Below are 22,673 nucleotides of genomic sequence, written 5' to 3'. Positions count from 1 at the left end.
GTGACATAAGGCAATCTGATATATAGGTTGAGTGAGTGCCAGGGTCAATCTGAATTATCAAATATTGATATAATTTAATCTTTTCTTAGATTAAAATATATAAATCAAAGTTCTAAAATTTTCTTCCTCTTCCACAATACACTGCCTTGTGTGCCCCTGAAGGTGCACGCTCCCCTTTCTGGTCATTACTGGGCCAAGGTACATAGAGCCTTGCCCAGCTCTCAGCCGGAAACATTTCAATTCATTTCAGAGTGTGCCTGAAGTATTCTAAATGGGAAAGAAAACGCAAGTAACATACAGTTACTATATAGTTTTAGCATTTATCTTAACAAGAAAGATGAAATTTCAATATTCACAGAACTCCTTGAATGGGTATCTTATTTCCCTGTGTTTTAAAAATTATACAGAAACTCAACCATAATGCAGCTCCATCTTTGAATTCAGTAAAACAGATCAAAATGCTCTGACTTTCCATAGTCTTTGGTGTGAAAGGCAGATTGGGTAGGCTCCTTGTTTTCATCCTCTTTACAGAAATAACAGCTCTACAGAAACATTTTCCAAATTTACAGCTTCTTAAAGGAGTTACATATGAAAAATCAGAAATGCATTTCAACTTTCCTAAACAAGTATTTAACTGAATTCCAGAAATGTGACACAAAGTTAGAAAATTCCACTTTATTTGGACTGAAATGTATATCTTATTTGGTTTTAAAACAACTTAATATAGCTTAATTGTTATTATCACTGAATAATCTTCAACAACCTAGGGAAGAAGAGTCTAAGGTTCTACTGCACTAGTTTAAGAAATCCATTCTGTATAGAAACACGGTTATGTTAAATTCCCTTAGAGTTTAAGAACTTTAGAATCAAATCATTTTAGCCTATTAAAGACGTTTTAAAACTCGCATGATATCCTACAAAAAGACTATTTTACGTTACATATCAACAAAACTCAACACCACTTTCTCCAATAATAAAAAAATGTTTTTTTAAGTTGTTACTTTTTAAATGACGTGAAACTAAAGAAAACTGGTTGCCGGTTTTGGAATCATCTTGTTTGGAGAAGAATATTCTATGCTTTACCACTTGTTGCCACGCCTTACAGAGATAGGGTCTATAGTCTACATCCACATCACTCTGGCGATTAAAGGCACAAGAAGGCCCTTCTGCTGAGTTTGAGGTTTTCTGCATTATACTTTGTGTTGTTGCAAAAAGAGCCAATCGATACTCATTCACCAGCTTCTCTAAGAGTTGAGAACATTTCTTCAGAGTGGACTCCTGTAAGTTAACACTTTCTCCTCCATTGACACGGTCTATCCAATAAAAAGCTGACAGGCTATCCAAAATCAACAGGCAGAGAGAGGGGTGACTACAGAACATAGTTTCTAGTGAGTACAGTGTGAGAAGTAACTGGGTGCTGCTACTGCAGTACACCAGAAAAAATCTCCCAAGGCAGTGTTTTATGGCTTCTTCAGAGCTTTCGGAGAGTCTGTGCTCGAGAACCGTGACGAGCCGAAGTATATCGAAGTGGTAATCTGTGTCAATAAACAAGACTTCCCCTCCCAGTCCGCCTTCCGATTTCGGAAGTATACATCGTGCTGTTAAATGATAAAGCATTTCTGTTTTTCCTGTTCCTTCTGGACCATGAAATTCAAGAATTTCACCTGTGTAAAATTTAAAAATGTCCGTCAAAATGCAGCAGCACAATAATGATAGCCTACAAGATGAAAAGTGTGCAAAAATGTTTAAAAAGACATTTACTGAAATTTTTTCCTTTTGAAAGAAAATCTAAATCCATTTGCCAAAACGGCTTTGTATAAGCAAATACAAATAAATAAGGAAATAAAAAGTAAATCACAAAACTTCACCTCTGAGAAAGGTGTTGGCTATTAATTAGCACAAAGAAAATTTGAAAAACAAAATGACATGGTTGAAATGGGCCTAAGGGAATCTCCTGGGGAGGGGTCCACATACACTCACACTTAAGTTGGTGATATTATAGCACTAAGAATAAAGTGCCACAGATCTAGGGTCTTTTAAAAAGCTACTGACTACTGGTACACACCATTTCTGGTAGTTAATTATCCCATATCCTGTTTCTCACTTTTCCTTAAGTATAAAACCCCAATTTGGGGGGAAAGCAACGTGCCCAGCTTAAAAACGATTCTTCTCAGTCTTCCTTGCAAAGAGAGGCCAGCAGGTAGCACCGCTGTAGCCAATGAGACGCAGGTGGATGTCTGTTGGGGTTTCCAAGTTGTGCCGTCCTCACACAGGCGCCACTTCTGTCTGCTCTGCCGCTCCCTCCTCTGAGGTGACAGCGAGGATGACAGGTGTACACTGAGGGGGGCAGACCCTAAAAGAGGGTGGGGCAGGAAGACAGGAGGCACCCAGGACGTGGATGACAATATGGAACCTCGCACACCTGCCTGCCTCCACACCTGTGCGAGAAAAATAAGCCACTAGGCTGGACTTCCGCTACGTGCAAGTGAAAGAGTCCCTAACCAGGGCTTCTCAAAATTGCTGGCATTATGGATGGAACAGTTCTTGATGGTGCAGTTTCACACATACAAGGCAGTAAGGACCCACAGCTTTCAGGCCCTAAGTGCCAACTGCATCCCTCAGGTGAAAACACCCCTGCACGTTTCCAAACTGCCTTCAGTTACCCTTTGCTATATGAATATCGCTTGATACTGTCTTGCTGAAATGACATCTGCACTGTGAATTATTTTCCTAGCATTATAAATCAAAGTCAACTACTCTAAACTTTGAAGACCCCAAATCTCTTTCTATATAGTTTCCAATAACTCTCTTTCATTGAGGACAGCACAGATAAAATAAAACACCTGGGAAAACTGTCCAGCCTCCAGAGCTTTTCAAAATCCACTCTTAACAGTGGCCTTCCAATTCTTGTTTGCTTGCCATTTAATTTTTTTTTTAAGATTTATTTATTATTTATTTATTTATTTTAGGTTGCATGGGGTCTTAGTTGTGGCATGCGGGCTCTTCGTTGTGGCGCACAGGCTTTTCTCTAGTTCTGGTGTGCCGGTTTTCTCTTCTCTAGTTGTGGTGCACAGGCTCCAGGGCATGTGGGCTCTGTAGTTGTGGCACGTGGGCTTAGTTGCCCTGCGGCATGTGGGATCTTAGTTCCCTGACCAGGGATCAAACCCGTGTCCCCTGCATTGGAAGGCAGATTCTTTACCACTGGACCACCAGGGAAGTCCCTGTTTGCCACTTAATTTATGGCTGAACTACATAATTGGAAACACTATGTTAAAAATGCAGATTCTTAGGCCCTAAACAAACTACAAGTCCATCTGAGAATCCAGTTACTTTATTTCCTGTTATTACTAACAAACCATTGTATGTTGGAACATTCACAAATAATGTGTAAGAAACCTAGCAATCTGTCACCATACCATATTTAAGGTAGTATAAAACTTCAGCCAATTTCCACTATAATCTTATATACAATTTGCAATTCAAAATTTTAATTAAAAAGACTCCCCCAAACCCCTGCCCCCAAGATTCCTGCCTCAAGGAGTAAAGCTATTTTCATATTAACAATTGTTCATGGATGCTCTTATTAAAAGTTAACACAGTGACTAAAACTATATTCAATCCAGATGTTCCAGTTACTCTCTCCTACTATATAACTGATGAGCTAAGTGGGAATTCTCCCCACCCACAAATAAAAATCTTTTACCGCCCTATATTATAGAAAGAGAATAAGCTACATGCACTAGATGAAGAAACATTAACACTGAACCAATATTAATGATAGTGAAGGAAAGCTGAAAACACAGCTTAGCAAGATTAATCTGAAAGTGGTTTGGAGGACACAGAGGACCACGCAGAAACACAATGCGGAGACCGACAAGCAGACCACACACAAGCACCCTCTCTCCTTTCCCCAGGAAAGGCAGCCTAAGAGGCTGAGAAGCAGTAACCAACCTTTTTATAGCGCTTTCCAAATGAAAAGGGACGGCTGCGTATCTCGTTGGATCCTAGTAACAACACTCTGAGGTGGGAAGAGCAAACTTTATCATCTTCTGTCATTACATTTAACATGTTATATCATTTTTGATGATTTGCTTGACTGATTATATTTCTTGTTCACTACTTTAAGGTGGGGACTTGAATACTCTATCCCCAGCACAAAGTACGGTATCTTTTGAATGCATTTCATCAGATTACTTTCTTCTTAAGAATTTCTTAGAAGAAATCTAAAGAAGGAAAACGTAAGTTCTCATTTGGTGAAGAAAGTCAATTTTGGAACACGGCATTTTGAAAGGGAGCAGGTGTGGTAGGGAGTTACAGGTGGGGATGCTGCTTTGGTTAGCAGAGTCGGCAGGTGTGAAGGCCAGCTGCCCCTGGGCCCGAGTGTGCTGACACTTCATTTCTATCAAGTCTTCAGCCTCCTTCACTTAGAAGGTAAGGGTTAAACCTAAGGCAGTGATTTAAAAGTTCTCAGAGATAGGCTTGGAAGTGCTGTGTAAAAAAAAAATACATAAGCAGAGCAGAGATTTTTAATTCACATAATCATGTAAATATCCTAACAAGAATTTAGCTTTCAAAAAAAAAGAATTTAGCTTTCAAAATGGTATGTTAAGATGTATCTCTAGGTGTCACAAATAAATATATCCTACAGCCACTAGGATTTAAGATTCACGACAGTAATAAGAGGCTGGATATAGCAATCTAGGAATAAGTTACACAGAAATAGAGAACAGAAAACTCTTTGGGGGGTGGGAGTGAACCTAAAACTAAGATAGAGGGCCAAAACTCAATTCTTGGGATAGATCCACAGTTAGAGAAGTCAGCATAAAGACAGATAAAACAGAAATTTAATAGAAATAGTACTAAATAATACTAAATGCAGCAGAAAAGTTCTAAAACTTAAAAAATGGCAGGGGAGAGGTAGGAAACAGATCACTGAACTGGTCCTGGATAGTAACCTTACAGCAGTAAATGTGTACCCTGCAAAAGCACATTTAATGTAAACATTATTTTATGAACCAAACTTTAAAAACTGAGATACTCAGAAGATAGGCTGAGGGACTTCCCTGGTGGTCCAGTGGTTAAGAATCCGCCTTCCAATGCAGGGGACGCAGGTTTGATCCCTGGTCTGAGATCTAAGATCCCACATGCCGCGGGGCAACTAAGCCCGCGCCCTCTAGAGCCTGTGCGCTGTAACTACTGAGCCCGCGTGCCACTAGAGAGAAGCCTGCGCGCCAAAACGAAGAGCCTGCACGCTGCAATGGAAGCTCCCACGTACTGAAACTAAGAACCAACGCAGCCAAAAACGAATAAATAAATAAATATTTTTTAAAAAGTCTATTATTAAAAAAAAAAGAAGAAGACAATGTGCTGAAAAGGCACCACAGGGAGCAGTCACTGCCTCTAGAGTAAGAGCAAGGAGAGAAATCAGAGTGGAGGAAGGTAGGGACACATCAGGGACTAGAAAAGAACACAACGGTTTAGGCTCATTTAAAAAGTAAAAAATTCAGTAGCAGTTTCACGAGGCTGGAGAGTCAAATGAAGATAAATTAAGATAAATGTAACATATTCTGAAGTAAAAGAGGAGGGACTCCACAGAGAGCTAGAAATACATGATATTGGTCAGAGGGTAACTGTGAGATATCTCTGGATATTTTCTGGAATTCTCAGAACAGGGGAAAAAATGAACACTTTGCCAAGTATTTTCTTGGAGAGAGGGGTGGTGCTCGTGAACATTTTTCATCATAACTCGAAAGAGTAAGGCTTTCCTACATGGTTTAACAAGGCTTTCTGAATCCATGTGTTAACTAAGCACTAGCTGGTGTGGTGTAAATATGGACTCCTTAGAGCCTTGGTTCAGCACAAGTTAAACTGAGGCAAAGTTTAAGGCTGGCTAAGAGATTGTTAGGTAGACAGAAACCCTCCTGTCCTTTCACAGAATAATAGCAAAGTGGGGGGAAAGGTCATTTATAACAACTGGGTAAGTAAAATCTGCAAACTTGGAAATTACACATGAATACTATCATTAACTTCTTGTACTAGAGTCCCTGCAAATATGTTTAATGATGAACTGAAATCAATTTCATTGATTTTTATAAACATTTACTATCTAATCATAAGATCAAAAATAATATTCAGGGACCTCCCTGGTGGCGCAGTGGTTAAGAATCCGCCTGCCAATGCAGGGGACACGGGTTCCAGCCCTGGTCCCAGAAGACCCCACGTGCCACAGAGCAACTAAGCCCGTGAGCCACAACTACTGAGCCTGCGCTCTACAGCCTGCGAGCCACAACTACTGAGCCCTCGCGCCGCAACTACTGAAGCCCACACACTTAGAGCCTGTGCTCCGCAACAAGAGAAGCCACCGCAATAAGAAGCCCGTGCACTGCTGCGAAGAGTAGATTCCACTCACCGCAACTAGAGAAAGCCCGCTCACAGCAATGAAGTCCCAATGCAGCCAAAAAAGTAATAATAATAATAATATTCAAACATTATGTTCTGTAGAGGAGACACAGTCCTTTTAACTGCATCTGAATCACTATCTCGTAAGTTTCTGCGAGCTGTTAAAAAAATCTCACCCTAGTCCAGGCAAAGTACTGCATATTACAACTGGTAGTTAAAGGAAACACCCCCCCCAAAAAAAAAACAAAAAAATCACCTCTACAGTTTGACATTAGACAAATTAAACTAAATCAGAAAATCTGGATGGTTTGGCCTTGATAGTTACTCTCACAAATAGAATGCCTAAGGGGTTTGGGTAACAGATTGTCGGAGTGAGTTTATGAATCTAAAGAGCCTTCAAAATAAGTAAAAGAAAGAAAAGCCAAAAAATACATCATCTAGGTACCAACCTACTAATTGTATAACAAATATGTTGAATTTGCAGAGTATAATCATTATAGTACTGAAGTGGTAATGAGTCTGTATATGGTACTGAATAAGTACTATCCAAAAAAAGTATTAAAAATATGTTTTACAACTGCATTAGAGACCCCTGTAACACCTAAATCGCTTACTGCTTCAACTTGAGCTTCCCTATAACAGTTTTTGATAAACTGCTGTGGTTGATAAATAACTCTTATAATCCCAGTCTTATGTATGCTGTTGCTCCAATGAATATTCATCTAACCAGTTCTTTTTTTCCATCTAACCAGTTTTATAGCTCTAAGAGCTATCATAGTTTTAAGTAAACTTTTTTGTTAGTGACTGAACATAATGGTGTTTTTAAAGTTTCTATAAATGTAATATTCAAATGTATAAGCTGTGCTTCAAACCTATTTTTTTTTGTTTTCATTTTATTTATTTTTGGCTGCACTGGGTCTTCATTGCGGTGCACAGGCTTCTCATTGCGGTGGCTTCTCTTTGTTGGGGAGCACAGGCTCTAGGCGTGCGGGCTTCAGTAGTTGTGGCATGCGGGCTCAGTAGTTGTGGCTCTCGGGCTCTAGAGCACAGGCTCAGTAGTTGTGGCACACGGGCTTAGTTGCTCCATGGCATGTGGGATCTTCCTGGACCAGGGCTGGAACCCGTGTCCCCTGCATTGGCAGGCGGATTCTTAACCACTGGGCCACCAAGGAAGTCCTCAAACCTATGTTTTAATGTCAGTTTCCAAGGTTCAGCTTAATAATATCCTTTCTGATAGAATAAAAACAGTTCAATCTTTTGTCTAACATGTTTGATCAAAATTTGTCATTTATTATTGATAGTTTAGAATTTTTTTTTAACTAACAGATATGCTCTATAGGAAATACTAAAAGGAGTCCTTCAGGCTGCATGAAAGGACAGCAGTAGACAGTAACAAATCCAAATGAGTTAATAAAGAACATAGGACTACATAGGTAAATATAAAAGACAATATAAGTGTTTTATATTTTTAATTATTTTTTCATCTGATTTAAGAAACAACTGCATTAAGTAATTTTAATGATTTTAACTAAGCAAAATTTTAAGTGTGTTCAAGGGCATACCGTGTATAAATATGTAATTTAAAACAGCACAGAGGAAGGAGACAGGAATGGAGCTGTACGGTAGCAAAGTTTTTTATAAAAATATCGAAATTAAGATGGTATTTAATCCAAACCAGATTGTTATAAATAAAGATGGTAATTGTAATCCTCAGGGCAATCACGAGGTAAATAACTCAAAGAAAAAAAAAAGTAAAAATAATGACAAGGAATTAAAATGCTACACTAGAAAATATCTATTTAACACAAAAGAAGACAGTAAAGGATGAATAGAGAAACAAAAAAGATGTAAGACACATATAAAACAGATAGCAAAATGGCAGCCAAAAACCCTATCTTAACTAATAATAGTAATAAATGGATTAAACTGTCCAAACAAAAGGCAGATTGACAAAATGGAATAAAAAAACATGATCCAACTACAGGTTGTTTACAGTGGGCACACTTCACATCTCATGGCACAAGGCTGATAGTAACCAAACAGTAACCAAAAGAGAGCTGAAGTGGCTAGCCTATTATCAGACAAAATATACTTTAAGACAAAAATTGTCATTCGAGACAAAGAAGGACATTTTGTTTTTTTATTGTGGTAAAAGATGCTTAATACCATTAGCCATCAGCGAAATGTAAATCAAAACCACAACGAGGTATCACTTCATACTCACTAGGAAGGCTATAATCAAAAAGACAGACAGTAACATGTTTGCAGGAAGTGGGGAAATTGGAACCACTATACACTTCACTGATAGTGGCAAGTAAAATGTGGCAATTCCCAAGCAGCTACTTTGGAAAACAGTCTGGCAATTTTCCCAAAGGTCAAACACAGAGTTACCATACAACCTAGCAGTCCCTTTCAGAGGTATTATCCAAGGAAACTGAAAACATTTCTCCACAGAAAAACTCGTACACAAAATGATCATAGCAGCATTAGTCGTAACAACCAAAAAGTAGAAACAACCCAAATGTCCACACCAACAGATGAATGGGTACAATAGAATATTATTATTCAGTAAAAAGGAATGAACTACTGATGCATGCTACAATATGATAAATCTTGAAAATATTAAGCAAAGTGGAAAAAGTCAGTGACAAAACACCACATACTGTATGATTCCAATTACATGAAATGTCCAGAAAAGGCAAATCTACAGAGGCAGAAAGTAGATTGGTGGTTGCCTAGAGCTAAGGGATGTGAAAGGAAATGGGGAGTGACTAGTAATAGGCAACGGTTCCTTTTGGGGTGAAGAAAATGTTCTAGAATTGATTGTGCGGACAGATGCCTAAGTGTGCAAATTGTACACTTAAATGGGTGAACTGTATTTCTTTAAGGCTGTTATATTAACAAAGAAGAAAACCACCTAAGCACACTACCTTCTTTCTAGTTCTCCCTCGTGTAGAGGGGCCAGTAAAACAAGTGGGTACTATTCTCCCTATCGCAGAAATATTAACAGAGCTACCAACTACCGAAGGACTTTCCTGGGATTCTCAAACTTGTAAAGAATAAAAATAAATAACAAAACTCCCATTAAATATTGTGCTGGGATAAGAGGTTTTCATACTGAAGACTTAACTGCAAATAAACCAAACCTCATCTCATCTGACACAGATAATGAAGGCTTAAAAGTGTCTCATCAAAAAAAAAAAAAGTCTCATCATCATCTTTCTCAGTTTTTAATTTCACAGTTTAACCTATATAGGCTGTTGCTAGAAGTGTGTGTATGTATATGAATATATGTGGGGAAAAACTTGTTTTATAAAACTAATTTATGACACTGTATTTTGGCTTGAGATTGTGTTTTTACCATGCACAGGTGAATCTTCATCAGCAAACAGATGTGGTTCTATTTCTTTCAAGGAACTTCTACCTTCCAGTCGGGCAAGGAGCTTGCGAAAGGGAAAAAAAAGAGAAGGAAAACTCATTGTTTAAAAATATAAAATCCTAGAAATCGACATTTATTCAATTTTCCAAAAGTCTGTAAGAGACTTTTCATCATTTTGAGGATCTGAAGGAAATTATGAAATAGAAAATATAGTTTAGGAGAAAAGTTGTATTCATTTATTCAGAAAACACTTTATTTTTTGTTAACATACCAAATACTGTTGGTATAAAATGAGTCCCTGACCTCAAAGAAGCTGATAGGGTCTTTGGGACACAGGACCAAACTGCTAACTGCAAAGTATTTACCTTCCTTCCTCATTATAATTACCTTTCTCACTCTGCCCACCACACTTGTTATCAGGTATCAGCTTTTAATCTGTCTGCCCATTACATCGCCAGCTCCTTGTCTAGGGGAGGGGAGGGGACAATGGAGAAAGGTGGAGAAAAACTTCCCTGAGAAGCTCCCACGTGAATTCGTGAATTCGTGAACAGGGCACAAGCAGGCATACCTGGCAGATGGGACAACATCAGCCAAGGTGCAAAGGTTATAACAGCACAGTGTGTGGGTAAACTATAAGCAGATTTGAATTGCTAGAGCTTGTGGCACAAAACTGGCAGGAGATAATGAAGTCCTAAAAGAACCGAAGTCAGATCACAAAGGGTCTTGGATGTCACCTTTAGGAGTTTGCTCTTTGGCTTGTAGATAAGAGGCAAGGGGTTTTAAGAAGCAATCTAGAACAGTTAAGAGTAGACAGCTAGGTCTTTGGGCCTGAGGTTTCTCATCAGTAAAGTGAGCAAAACAGTATTTCCCTCAAAAGACTGTTGAGGATTCAACGTGTTCCAAGAGTACCTGGCACAGAGTAAGCATAAGCTATTACTATCTGCATTTCAAACAGATCATCTTGGTGGCTACGAGGGGATGGATTTGAGAGCAAAGCCAGATGTGGAGAAAAGGCTCGAGTCCGTCACACTAACGTGGAGAAGTGCCTGTACCAAGACAGAAGGAGCTAGAACTACAGGCAGCAAAATTCCAAGACAGACTGAAATGTCAACATGGGAAATAAAATCAAAGTTGATTCTCAAGGTTCTAAGGAAACAGTACAGATTTGACAACCCTTCTAAACAACAAAAACGCGTACCACAAACGAAGAAAAGCAGTCATCCTTTGTGGGTTTTTTTTTTTTTAAAACAGAAGCAAAAGTTTTGGAAAGATTTCCTGCAGTGATGAAAAGGTTCTATACATTAATTTGGCAAATATTTATTGAATGTCTATTATGTACAAAGCACTATGGCAGGTAAAATGGAGACTACAGAAATGAAGATAATTAAGCTACCCTCAAAGAACCTGCAGTTAGGTCCTCTAGGAGATGAGATTTTATCACAAAACAAGCTAAAGACTGCTAACTAGACTCAAGAGTGCTTTGAGTTAGAGCAGAGCTTCAGAGAGCGTACTTGTGGTCAATTATGTTCATAAATATTAAGACATTATTTGTCTTTCTCACTATGCTGACACTTGCACGGATGGTGCAGCAGCAAAGGTAGGTAAAACTGCTGGCCCCCAGCACAATCAAGGCAGTGGCATCAAACCATATTAGTACACATGGCATTCTTCACCACTCGCAGAAAAACAAACAAGCAAGCAAAACTATTTTTGCATAAGAATGTTTTTGATGTGGCAGTAAAAAGTATTGACTCTATATTAAATCATAACCTTTGAGTTCTGTTGAAAATATTCCCTGTGATGACGTGGGAAACATATTAGTAGGAGAGAATTTAACCTTGACCAAAGAGAGGTCTGGCCTTTGCCCTTGGCTCCTGGGAGATAATCTCTAAGTCTCTTGGAAAACCCTGCTGATAAAAGTGTCTTTGTTTACCTGGGGGCCCTGAGCCACACCAGGTAGTCTCACAACGTGAGCGTGAGCGAAGGTGAGGGCTTTGGGTCAGCTCAACCTCTGCATCAGTGGCTGGACACAGAGGCCAGCTGGTTGGGGGCTGACAATGTCTACGTGACAAAGCCCCATGCGCACGCTGGACACCAAAGTTCAGGGGTGCTTCCCTGGTTGGCATACTGTCCCCCACTGCTGCTGGGGAAAGTTAGCACTGCCCATACTCCACTAGGACAGGACAACTGGAAGCTCCATATTTGGAATTCTGGATTTTGTCCCATTATATCTCTTCCCTGGGCTGATTTTAATCTGTATCCTTTTGCTGTAGTAAACTATAACCATGACTAAGCTTTCAGCATATTCTGTAAGTCCTTCCAGCAAATCACTGAACCTGAAGGTGGTCTTGGGGACCCCCAAACATGCAACTAATGTCAGAATGAGTGAGGTCATGAGGACCTGGAACTCTGTAGTTGGTGTCTGAAGTGAAGGCAGTCTTGGGGACTCACCCCAACTTCACACACAGATAAAGAAAGCACTTTTGCTCCAAACTGAAATACAATGGTTTTTCTCTAGGAAAAGCACTTGTGTGATTACCTGAGCTGGATACTTTTTCATAGAACACCCTTTTATTTGAAAGAATGACTGATAGACAAATTAGGATTACACAGACTTTGTTATTTGGCAGACATTTTACTGAAAACAAAGAAAGTCAGATGGTCACTTTAAGGAAACTAACTGACAGTATTTGTTGCCTATGATAAAATTTGAATTTTGGAAAACTTTTATCCACTCCTGTGAGCTTGACAGCATCCCAATACTTAAAGCATTGGTGAAATCACTATGTATTTTAAATTTCTCCATTTCACTGACACATATAACCCACATAAACAACAACTCTTCTGGTTATGGATGTTCACTGGGAACTACTGTGCTGATCATTTTGCACTACATACAAATATTGAACCATTATGCTGTAATTCAGTCCTAAGGCCAAGAAGTATGAGAACCACTGGGTTAGAAGGTTGAGGGTCCAAAAGAAGAAGACAGAGAAACTTGCGTGGGCAAGATGGAACACATGAAATGACTATAAAATGTTTTAAAAAGCATGTATACAAATGACCAACGTCCTCATCAGAATGATTAACGTGAGAAGTTACTCCAACTGTTTACCCTTACTGTCATTGCTCAAGATATTTTAGAATCTTCCTCTGGAGAATTCCTTGTAAGACAGAATTCAGAAAAGGATTAGAATTTTACTGACATGACTCTTAGATAAAAATGGTATTACTCCTCTTATCAAACTGGCTGACTTTGCCGATTTGCATCTGACTTTCCACTATTACTAAAAAGTCAAATTCATTTTCAAAGGATGAAAACTACCTATCAATGAGAAATTTCAAAACAGTGTTTTACAATGCCAAAAGCAGAGTATACCGAATACAGAGGAAGTGAAAGTACCTCCCAGAACCTGGAAATAGATTAACTCTGACAAAAATAGATAATATTAACAATTTATAGAAGTCACTTGATGGGATGAGATATCTTCCAAACCTAAGCAGAAAATACCCTAAAAATTTGGAATTAACCTGACCATTATATAAACTAAAATGAACGATGTTGTCCAGATTTGAGGAATAAGCTGAAAGAAGCAAGGTATAATCAATCTAGAGTTTCAGAAGGGCAAAGAGTAAATTAAGCCAGGGTAAAGGGAACCAAAGTAAGTTCTGTTTGACATGATAGTCTAATCCTTTTAGGGAAGACTAACACATCAGGCAAACAAAGCTTGGTGATGGTAGCTATTAAGATAATTCAACTATTTCTCTTGATTCTCTAAGCAACCTTTCTGAGCCCAAATTTCCTAACTGGGAAAGAATACACAGTGGACACAACAATTTTACTCTATTTGGCAGTTTCACTAATATTGTAAATTAATAGATTTGGCATTTGGTTTGTAAATCAGTATCTGCCAGGTTTTATTATCATAACAATAGCTATCTAATAATCGCTACTATTTGTACTTGCTGTGGTACATAATTTATATACATTATCTCTTTTAATTATCACATTAACTCTATTTGTTATCATTCTATTTTTCAGATGAGAAAACTAGTAGACGCCAGAGTTGGGATTTAACTGAGATCTCTGGCTCCCCAAGCCTGGAATTCTTCCCCTGTGCTACAGAGCCTCAGAATCAGTATCACTGAGTCTGAAAAAATCTGAGTACAGGGATGACAGTTTTTGGACCTACTCAGCTGAATATCAAACCAATCTGAAGTCCTGTCTAGGCAATTATCTGGTCTCTCTCAACCATCTCTCTTAGCACTCCCTCTAACACCGCAAGGAGCCCCAAATGTTTTCAACAGCAACATCAATACTGGAGCTAGTATACAGTCTGCAAAAGGGGTAATACTCAATTATACAGATATTCATTGGTAAAAATTTCAAGCAAGTCAAGTGTATTCCAGGAACTGAGTAAGGTGCATAGATACAACACCTTACTTACATAGATACAACAGACACAGTTCCTATCCTCAGAGAATTTAATGAGGGAGAGTCAAAGGTTTAAAAAGTACAACAAAGTATTGCAGGTGCTATAATATCAATGGAAATAACATGGGGCTCTGTGAAGGCATAAAAAAGGGACAGTCGATTCTAATCTGTGTGAGAGGCAACTTTAACTCTGAAAGACAGATTTAGCATGGAGTTCTTTCAGGCACATACAAAATATTCATTGATAGAGCAATGTCCTTTCCCTATTCTCTCAATTAAATGCTCTAAGGCCTAGACTACTGAATGAATGAAAATTCTACACATTCCTCAGGGCCAGCTCCTTCCACGAAGCTATTCCTATACTTAGGAACACATTACCTACCAGTCTCCCTCATCTGGATCTAAGAGCTTGAAAGGAACTGGCTCACCACCAATTCCAAAATGTTTTACATTTGGCAGAAACTTAGTAGCTGCCTATTAAGTTGAAGGTAAACAGGTCACAGGTAGGTAGAATTAGGGGAGGATGGAGAATAAAAAGAACCTCCAACTACATAGATTTTCACATGTTTGGACAATCTATGCAAACTTCTCCTAAACAAAAGTCCTTCAGTATTCTTACAGCTATCATCAAAGTTCTTAACACTCATTAACAAAAGTCTGTTTTATAGACAATCATATACCTTCAATGCCTGTTAAGTAGAATACATATCATACAGATGTTTTAAAACATCATTTGGTTATGGAAAAGCTTACACTAGAGCAGGAAGGAGAGCTTAAAGATCAAGTTAACCAGAAATGAATGACATTAAGGCAAACGTGCATGTAATTGTCATTTGGATAAAGGCTCATTTCCCCTGACCTTTTGTGATTAAATCTGTTTGCAGATGGACCCCAGCAGCAAGGTTTCAAACCAGTTAAGCATAAAAGTCTACCTAAAGGGGCTTCCTTGGTGGCACAGTGGTTAAGAATCCGCCTGCCAATGCAGGGGACACGGGTTTGAGCCCTGGTCCGGGAAGATCCCACATGCCACGGAGCAACTAAGCCCGTGCGCCACAACTACTGAGCCTGTGCTCTAGAGCCCGCGAGCCACAACTTCTGAGCCCACGTGCCACAACTACTGAAGCCCGTGCGCCTAGAGCCGGTGCTCCGCAACAAGAGAAGCCACCGCAATGAGAAGCCCGCGCACCGCAACGAAGAGTAGCCCCTGCGTGAAGAGTAGCCCCCGCTCGCCGCAACTAGAGAAAGCCCATGTGTAGCAACAAAGACCCAGTGCAGCCAAAAATAAATAAATAAAATAAATAAATTTATTAAAAAAAATTAAAAAGTCTACCTAAAGAAGCAAACACTCTAAACCAAATATTCCCACCCCCGCCCTATAACAGGCCTGGATTTCCACTACAAACTGAATACAATTCTTAGTAGTTTTATTACATATATACAGAGGAAATTCACTCCAGGCAAATATGTGTTAACTATAACATACAGAAAGTAAGAGAGGAGTTGGAATGTGTAAGATGGCAAGGGAAAGCAGCAGCTATGTTAACATGTATGTGATCAATGCAAAATTTGGCCCTTACCATGGTAGTCCCTTAAATTCACAGACTAATTCTTTTTCACTTGTGAAATTAGGCTCCTCTGCCACTTAGAAAATTCAATTGCCCTTCAGGGCAGAGTACTAGGCCTGGCTCTTAATAAAGCTTTCGTCTAAATTATATGGAAAAGACAATTGTTACTCGAATACTAAATCATAAAAATTCCATTGTTTCTAAGTATAGTCCCCAAAGAGCTGCTGCCTTTATAACTAATATTTTTCAAAAAGCAATCATCCTATAAGAAGGAAAAATAGATACATAAAAAGTCAAGCAAAAATTACTATACGTACCTAAGAAGCATTCATTTCTAGCAGAATTTATAAGGACTAAATTTTAAATTTATGACAGTCCACAAGTTAGTAATTTCATTAAATGTATAGTTAAGATTTCACTAGGAAGTTATATCAGACTATGCTTCAAAATGTCATTTAGACAGAAAAATCAACTATATGCAAGATCCCAGAAAGAGACAATAAAGCACAGAATCAAAATTGCAGAAGCTTAACACTGGAGGGACACTTACCCCTCCCCCACCTTCCCTGTATGTGAGGAACTCTACTGGAGAAACACCTCTGGTGTATGCTCCCATCCTCCTGTTCTCTCTTCCCCAGGGAAGAAGAGGTTTTTCTGATGGGTTATTTTGAGAGCAGGAACTAGACACACATTGATTGGCCCCATCCTGGGTCCTGACAGCTTGCCTGCAGGAAGTGCATATTCTGCTGTTTCTAGTGTAGGAGGAGGGGTGCTTAGAAATGAGCATTTGGCAACATGAAGTTCGATGGTAACCCTGACAAGAGCACTTTTGGTGGAATATGGAGACAGAAGCCAGATTACAGTGGGCTAAAGAGTGAATGAGAGAAAAGCAGACTCAGGCCAGAGTACAAGGGAGGAGGGCTCTACAGAGGAGGAAGGGAATGGGGCTGGTAGGGGCTGGTGTGTAGGGAGTTTTCTGGTTTGTTTTGTGTGTACTGCTTTATGTTAGGATACTGGCGGAAATTATTGGTAGAAAGAAGACTGCAGATGCAGAAGACAGAAAAACTGGGGATACCTGCAGGAGTGATGTCCTAGAGGGGGTGGAGTGGGGTGGATGGAATTCATATCACAAGTGGAGAAGCTGCCCTTTCTCAGAAGCAAAAATATTCTACTTTACAGGAGGGAATTCAGAGAAAATCAGTACATGTACTTTTTATCAATACAGACTTGATGAAAAAGCAGGAATTGCTATATTACTACCCAATAAAGTAGACTTCAGAGCAAAGAAAATTACTAGAGACAAAGAGGGACACTACGTAATGATAAAAGGATCAATTCACTAGGAAGACATGTGATCCTAAATGTGTACATATCAGACACAGTCTCAAAATACATGAAGCAAAACTCATACAGCTGAAAGGAGAAACAGACAAACTCACAAGTATAGTTGGGACTTCAACACCCACTTCTCAGAAACCAAAAGACTTACTAGAAGATCTGAACAACACAACCAACAGGATCTAATTCATATACACAGAACATCTGACCCAACAACAGCTGAGTGTACATTTTTTTTTCAAGTGCCCATGGAACATTCATCAAGCTAGATCACACCCTGGGCCATAAAACAAACCTCAACAATCATAAAAGAACTGAAGTCATACAGAGTATGTTTGACTATAATGGAAACAAACTAGAAATCAGTAACAGACAACAGGAAAAAATAAGGGAGTTCCTGTGATTTTTTTTGTTTGTTTTCTCAATGACACATGAGGCAAGGCAGAAAGGAGAAGGAAGAGAAGGGAAGGCACGAAATTTATCATTAAACAATTATTGAGCACCTACTGTGGGCTAAATATTGTTCTAAACACTGAGACTTAAAGGAGTAATCCCAACAGAGAACAATCATGATCCTTCAATGGCAGGGGTGGGAGGTGGGGAGGAAGACAACATATAAACAATATAAGATGTCAGATGTGGTAAGGGTAAAGAAGAAAAAGAAACAGAAACAGAGTAAAGGAATAAAGATTAACAGTAGGAAGGACTTCCTTATACTGGATGGAAAAGCTTCTCCTCTAAGAAACATGAAGCAAGTGAGGAGGCAAACCGTGTCAATTTCTGAAGGAACTGCAAAGGCTCTGAGGCTGAAGCACACGTGACACAATCAAGGACTAGCAAGGACAACAGTGTGTCTGAAGAAGAATGAGGGAGAGTGGCAGATGAGATCAGAAAGGCAGGAGAAGAGATCCGAGGCGGGGCTGAAGGGCAAATCATACAATTTGCAAATCATGCATCAGTAGAGGAAACAGGATTCTGGATTTTACTATAAATGATACAGGAGCCTCTGGAAAACTTTGAACAGTAGAGTCTGCTTACATTTTGAATGGATCACCCTGGATACTATGTGGAAAATATATTAGAATAAGTGTGAAAAGGGTGGAGCAGAGCCGAGTTAGAAGGTTACTGCAGTCAAGCAGGTGATGGTTACTAGGAATAGGAATGGCTGTAGTAAAAAGTAGTGAAACGTGGTCAAATCCATGATATATATTGAAGGCAGAGAAAACGGGATGTGCTAATGGATGTGGGCTGATATGGGAGGAAAAGAGGATTCAAGAATGACTTAGTTTTTGGCTTGAGCAACAGGTAGAACAAATTCACTATTTAACAAGATAGGGAAGGCCTGGGAGGAAGCAGGTTGGGGCTGGGTGTACATGTGTGGTGGTAAACCAAGACTTCAGTGTAGGGCATATTAAAACTTTTCTCATGTTTTCTCTGCGTCCAGGAGTCAATCATGCTGAGAATGTTAAGTCTGGAATGCCTATGAGACATCCACGTGGGTATGTCAAGAAGATACTAGAACACGTGTGTCTGGAATTCAGGCGTAAGGTTGGATTTGATGACAGGTGTTTTGTAGGGAGAAAGTGAATGAATTACTAGAAAAACACAAGTGGGCTGGGAGTCCACTTGAACCTGATGGTTACAAATTTAAAATGAAATCAGTCGGTCTGGTTGTGATTTTCTTTAGCAATATTCAGCTGAGTGGACAGACAGTGAAAGCAGACAGCTGGGTTTAACCACGGTTAGGAAAGTAGGTTAGGATTTAAAGAGACAAGGAAGTTGAAAGTACTCATAATGGAGGAACGGTAATGATGGAGCACTGATTCTATTCTGGGTAAGAAGGGAAGCAAAGAGAGACGGGGACAGATGTTGTTCTAAGTCTACCATGCGAGACCAAAATATTATTAAATGCTAAATATTTTCTTATTTAATATTTGCCTCTGGCAAAAAGGCCACCCTGAACCTTTTCCAAGAAAAGAAAACCAGGGAATTCTCTGGTGGTCCAGTGGTTAGGACTCTGCGCTTTCACTGCCGTGGGCGTGGAGTCAATCCCTGGTCGGGGAACTAAGATCCCAGAAGCCGCACGGTGCAGGCAAAAAATAAATTAAAAAAAGAAAACCAGTCATTATTATTAATAAATAGTTATCAAGTGTTTACCGTGCAGAGAATACTGTGCTTAGTGAAAGGATACATAGAAATATAGGGACCCACCTCCTAGGAGTACAGCTGAAAGACAACTGAGAAATCATCATCTACCGCCCTCCTTTTACAAAGGTAGAAGCCAAGGTTTAATAACTTATCCAAAATCACCCAGCTTGCTCCCGGCTGAGCCAAGACTACAGCCATGGTCCAGGGTTCTCTATTTCAGCCCCCAGAATGATGCCATTAGAAAACTTCTGGGAAAATGTGTAAAAATTCACCTTGAGAAATGATAATTGGGATGGAGAAGTTTCCTACTCTTCATTTCAGTACTACTGGAATTTTCTCTCATAAGCATGTACTACTTTAATATAAACTATTATAATAAAGAGAGGAAACAGTATGTTGTGCATGACAACCAAAACTGGACACTTTGAATTTATCCACTGATTACTTTTAAACTCAAGGCATTTTCAGCATTTTTGAGAAAATATAAAGTACACCAGGGGTCCCCAACCCCCGGGCTTCAGACGGGTTTGGGCCCGCGGCCTGTTAGGAAGCGGCCGCACAGCAGCAGGTGAGCGGCGGGGGAGTGAAGCTTCGTCTGCTTCTCCCCATCGCTCGCGTTCCCACATGAACCAACCCCCCTACCCCATCCACGGAAAAACTGTCTTCCACGAAACCGGTCCTTGGTGCCAAAAAGGTTGCGGACCGCTTTAGGACACCACTACTTAACAAGTATGTGCAAATGAAGCCATCTGGTGGATGATACCAAAATATTGCCAAAATCTTTTCTAATTCAGAGGAATGTAAAAGTAAAAAATGCCATTGTTACTGTGCAAAAGTAAGGTAAAGAACAGATTATTCTACTGTAAATTGCATTCCAATGTGTGTCTTCTTTAAATCAAGGGCTCCTTATATAAGTTTTCCACTCAGCTATCTGGCCTACCCTAAATTGCATCCCTAGAATCTATTAAAGGAAAATATTCTTTGCAACTTTGTTTTCTTGGAAGACCCTGTATGAAATGTCTCTTCCCTACTACTCACAAGATGTGGGAAAGGTTAGCTATTTTATAAGGTGGTTATCCTTGTGAATTAAAAATTTAAAGTAGTTTATTTCAGGACTTCCCTGGTGGTCCAGTGGGTAAGACTCCATGCTCCCAATGCAGGGGGCCTGGGTTCGATTCCTGGTCAGGGAACTAGATCCTGCATGCATGCCACAACTGAGTCCACACGCCACAACTAAAGATCCCGCATGCCGCCACTAAGACCTGGTGCAGCCAAAACAAATATATAAAATAATAAATAAATATTTTTTTTAAATAAAAAAAATTAAGTAGTTTATTTCAGCTTCTTGGGATAATTTGTGACCTCAGATATCTTCCTCAACACAATGCCTCCAGGTAGGATCCATCTAGTAGACTGATGTACAAAGAAAGACAATAGAATCCAAACAAATTAAGCAATGGCCATACAGTGCCCAGCACTTAAGGGAAAAGAGGGTTGCTTAGTTGGTTTTGTTGACAAAAAGGAAAAAGAATAAAGCAGCACCAACTGCCCAGCTCACTAATCTTCTCCCCTCCACCCCACTGTACTCCAAAGTAATACGAGTGAGGTAATCTTGCTTAGGATCTCCAGACAGCCGTGGCAGGCAAACGATATGATGCTAAACTCTTTGTTCAGTGCCTCGACTGCACTGGGCTCTCATTTTCTGGATGTTAGGCTTGTTCTGATTGCAAAAGTCATCTGAGTTTAACCTGCGTTTCAAATTATCATTTCAATCAGTAAGGTTGTAACTGTAGCAGTTCTTATAGGGAGCAGCGCCTCTACTCTGAAGGAGCAAGGGTTGGCAAACTATGGCCGGCGGGCCAAATCCTTAAGTTTAAAAAATAAAAGGTTTACTGGAACACAGCCATGCTGATTTGTTTACACACCTCTGGCTGCCTTCACATTAGAACAGCAGAGCTGAGTAGCTGTGACCAAGACCGAATGGCCCACAAAGCCTAAATATAGACTATCTACTCTGGTCCTTCACAGAAAGAGGCTGTTGATCGTTCAAGGGTATCGCTTCCCCTCCCTCCTCTGTATAAAAGATCCTCCATAACCTGTCTCTATCAATTTCTCAGGGCTTAACTTCCCAACAGTGTTTCCCCACTAGCTTTGTCCATCTACAGAGAACTACTTGCAGTTCCCCTGAATCAGTGACGCCCTTGCTCAAGGCAGAACCCACATACTTGCAACTCCCTGCCCCGAATGCCACCCCCTCCTTGCCAAGCCACCTACCATCCAAAGCCACCAACCTCAGCTGTCCCCTCCTCCTCCCAGTTAGTCGTCCAGGCTGCCCGCCCCTCGGCTGGATGGCACGATCTACCAACCGTCCTGTAATTTGTACGCAGCCTCCCTTACTTGTCCTGCAAAAGCAGAAGCTGTTTCTTGCGTTTCTTACTCCTGTTCCTTAACCAGCGGTTGACACGTAATAAGTGCTTGATACTTGCTGGTTGAATTCCTGAATAAATCTTTGCAGACACCACATGGCTTGTGTGGCCCTGGATGCTTAGGCTGGAAATGTAAGCCGCGATTGCGAGGCTGAATGCCGTAAGCAAAAGATGTACAGAACAGAGGGAACAGGTGGAGCCACCTACTCAGATACCACTGTTCTAGAAAAGTCTATGAGCGCTCCGCCTGGCGATCCCCTGCTTTTCCTAGCCTCTCTTGCACACCGTACCATGTCTGACTGGTTCACGCGACAGGTTTGAACCGTAATGCTGGCGGTCTCGGGGGCCGGCTCCGGGGGCACAGGTTTGGGGGGCGGGGCTCTAGGCTCGCCGGCGTCCGGGCCCCGCGCGCCTCCCCCTCCCCGGGGCGCCCCGGCCTCCCGCGCCCTCGGGGCTCCCTCGCCCGCCCACGGCCCTGTTCTCGTCTCCCTAGCTCCCACCTCGGCAGCTCTCACCTCCGTCCCAGACTCAGCCCTATGGAAGTCACTACACATCGCCCCGGAGGCTCGGCGCACCAGCCACTCAACTTTCCCGCCAGCGGCGCCATTTACTGCGCGGCCTCGGCCCCGCAGCCAGTCAGAGACGCTGACCCGCTGACCCGGGCGCGAGCATGCGCACTGCGCCCGCCCCCTCGGCCAGGGAGCCGGCGAGCATGCGCAGCAGGGCGTGCGACCGCCCCCCCGCCGCCCCGCTCAGTGACGTCAGACCACGTCTCCTAGGAGACCGGGAGGTAACTGGGGATTTTCTTTTCTTCTCTCTCATAAATTTCCATTTGTTTTTATTGGGTAAAACTACCAGTTGTTTTTATTGGGTAAAACTACCAGCATGTATTTTTTTTTTTTAAGTATTAACAGAACACTTACTGAGCAAACGGGCCTTTTTGTTCATTCTTGGGTTAAAAGCCTCTGGCTGGCTGTGGGTGT

The 22,673-nt window shown here is 40.6% G+C and overlaps 1 protein-coding gene across 2 annotated transcripts; it reads right to left on the bottom strand.

Moving 5' to 3' along the window:
- Positions 1-306: 306 nt before the first annotated feature.
- On the bottom strand, positions 307-22,336 carry XRCC2 (X-ray repair cross complementing 2). 2 transcript variants are annotated; one of them, XM_007165445.2, is made up of 3 exons: positions 22,206-22,336; positions 9,761-9,842; positions 307-1,664 (listed from the first exon to the last, which is right to left on the bottom strand). In XM_007165445.2, the coding sequence occupies exons 1-3, from the start codon at positions 22,242-22,244 to the stop codon at positions 943-945; spliced, it is 843 nt and encodes a 280-aa protein (XP_007165507.2). In that variant the 5' UTR covers positions 22,245-22,336; the 3' UTR covers positions 307-942. The 2 variants fall into 2 exon arrangements, with proteins under 2 accessions (XP_007165507.2, XP_057406557.1); XM_057550574.1 differs by lacking the exon at positions 22,206-22,336 and adding an exon at positions 21,981-22,095.
- Between the last annotated feature and the right edge of the window lie 337 nt (positions 22,337-22,673).

Source organism: Balaenoptera acutorostrata, chromosome 7, assembly GCF_949987535.1.
Source record: "Balaenoptera acutorostrata chromosome 7, mBalAcu1.1, whole genome shotgun sequence".
Taxonomy (NCBI): domain Eukaryota; kingdom Metazoa; phylum Chordata; class Mammalia; order Artiodactyla; family Balaenopteridae; genus Balaenoptera; species Balaenoptera acutorostrata.
The sequence above is the reverse complement of the archived record's forward strand: the minus strand, read 5'-3'. Positions and strand labels throughout refer to the sequence as shown.

Bases quoted from the DNA above. Each gene is read 5' to 3' on its own strand.
- XRCC2 (XM_007165445.2), bottom strand. From the start codon at position 22,244: ATGTGTAGTGACTTCCATAGGGCTGAGTCTGGGACGGAG. The intron at 9,843-22,205 runs GTGAGAGCTGCC...CCCTTTCGCAAG, and splicing joins GGGCTGAGTCTGGGACGGAG to CTCCTTGCCCGACTGGAAGG. The intron at 1,665-9,760 runs GTAAAAACACAA...AATTTTACACAG, and splicing joins TGAAGATTCACCTGTGCATG to GTGAAATTCTTGAATTTCAT.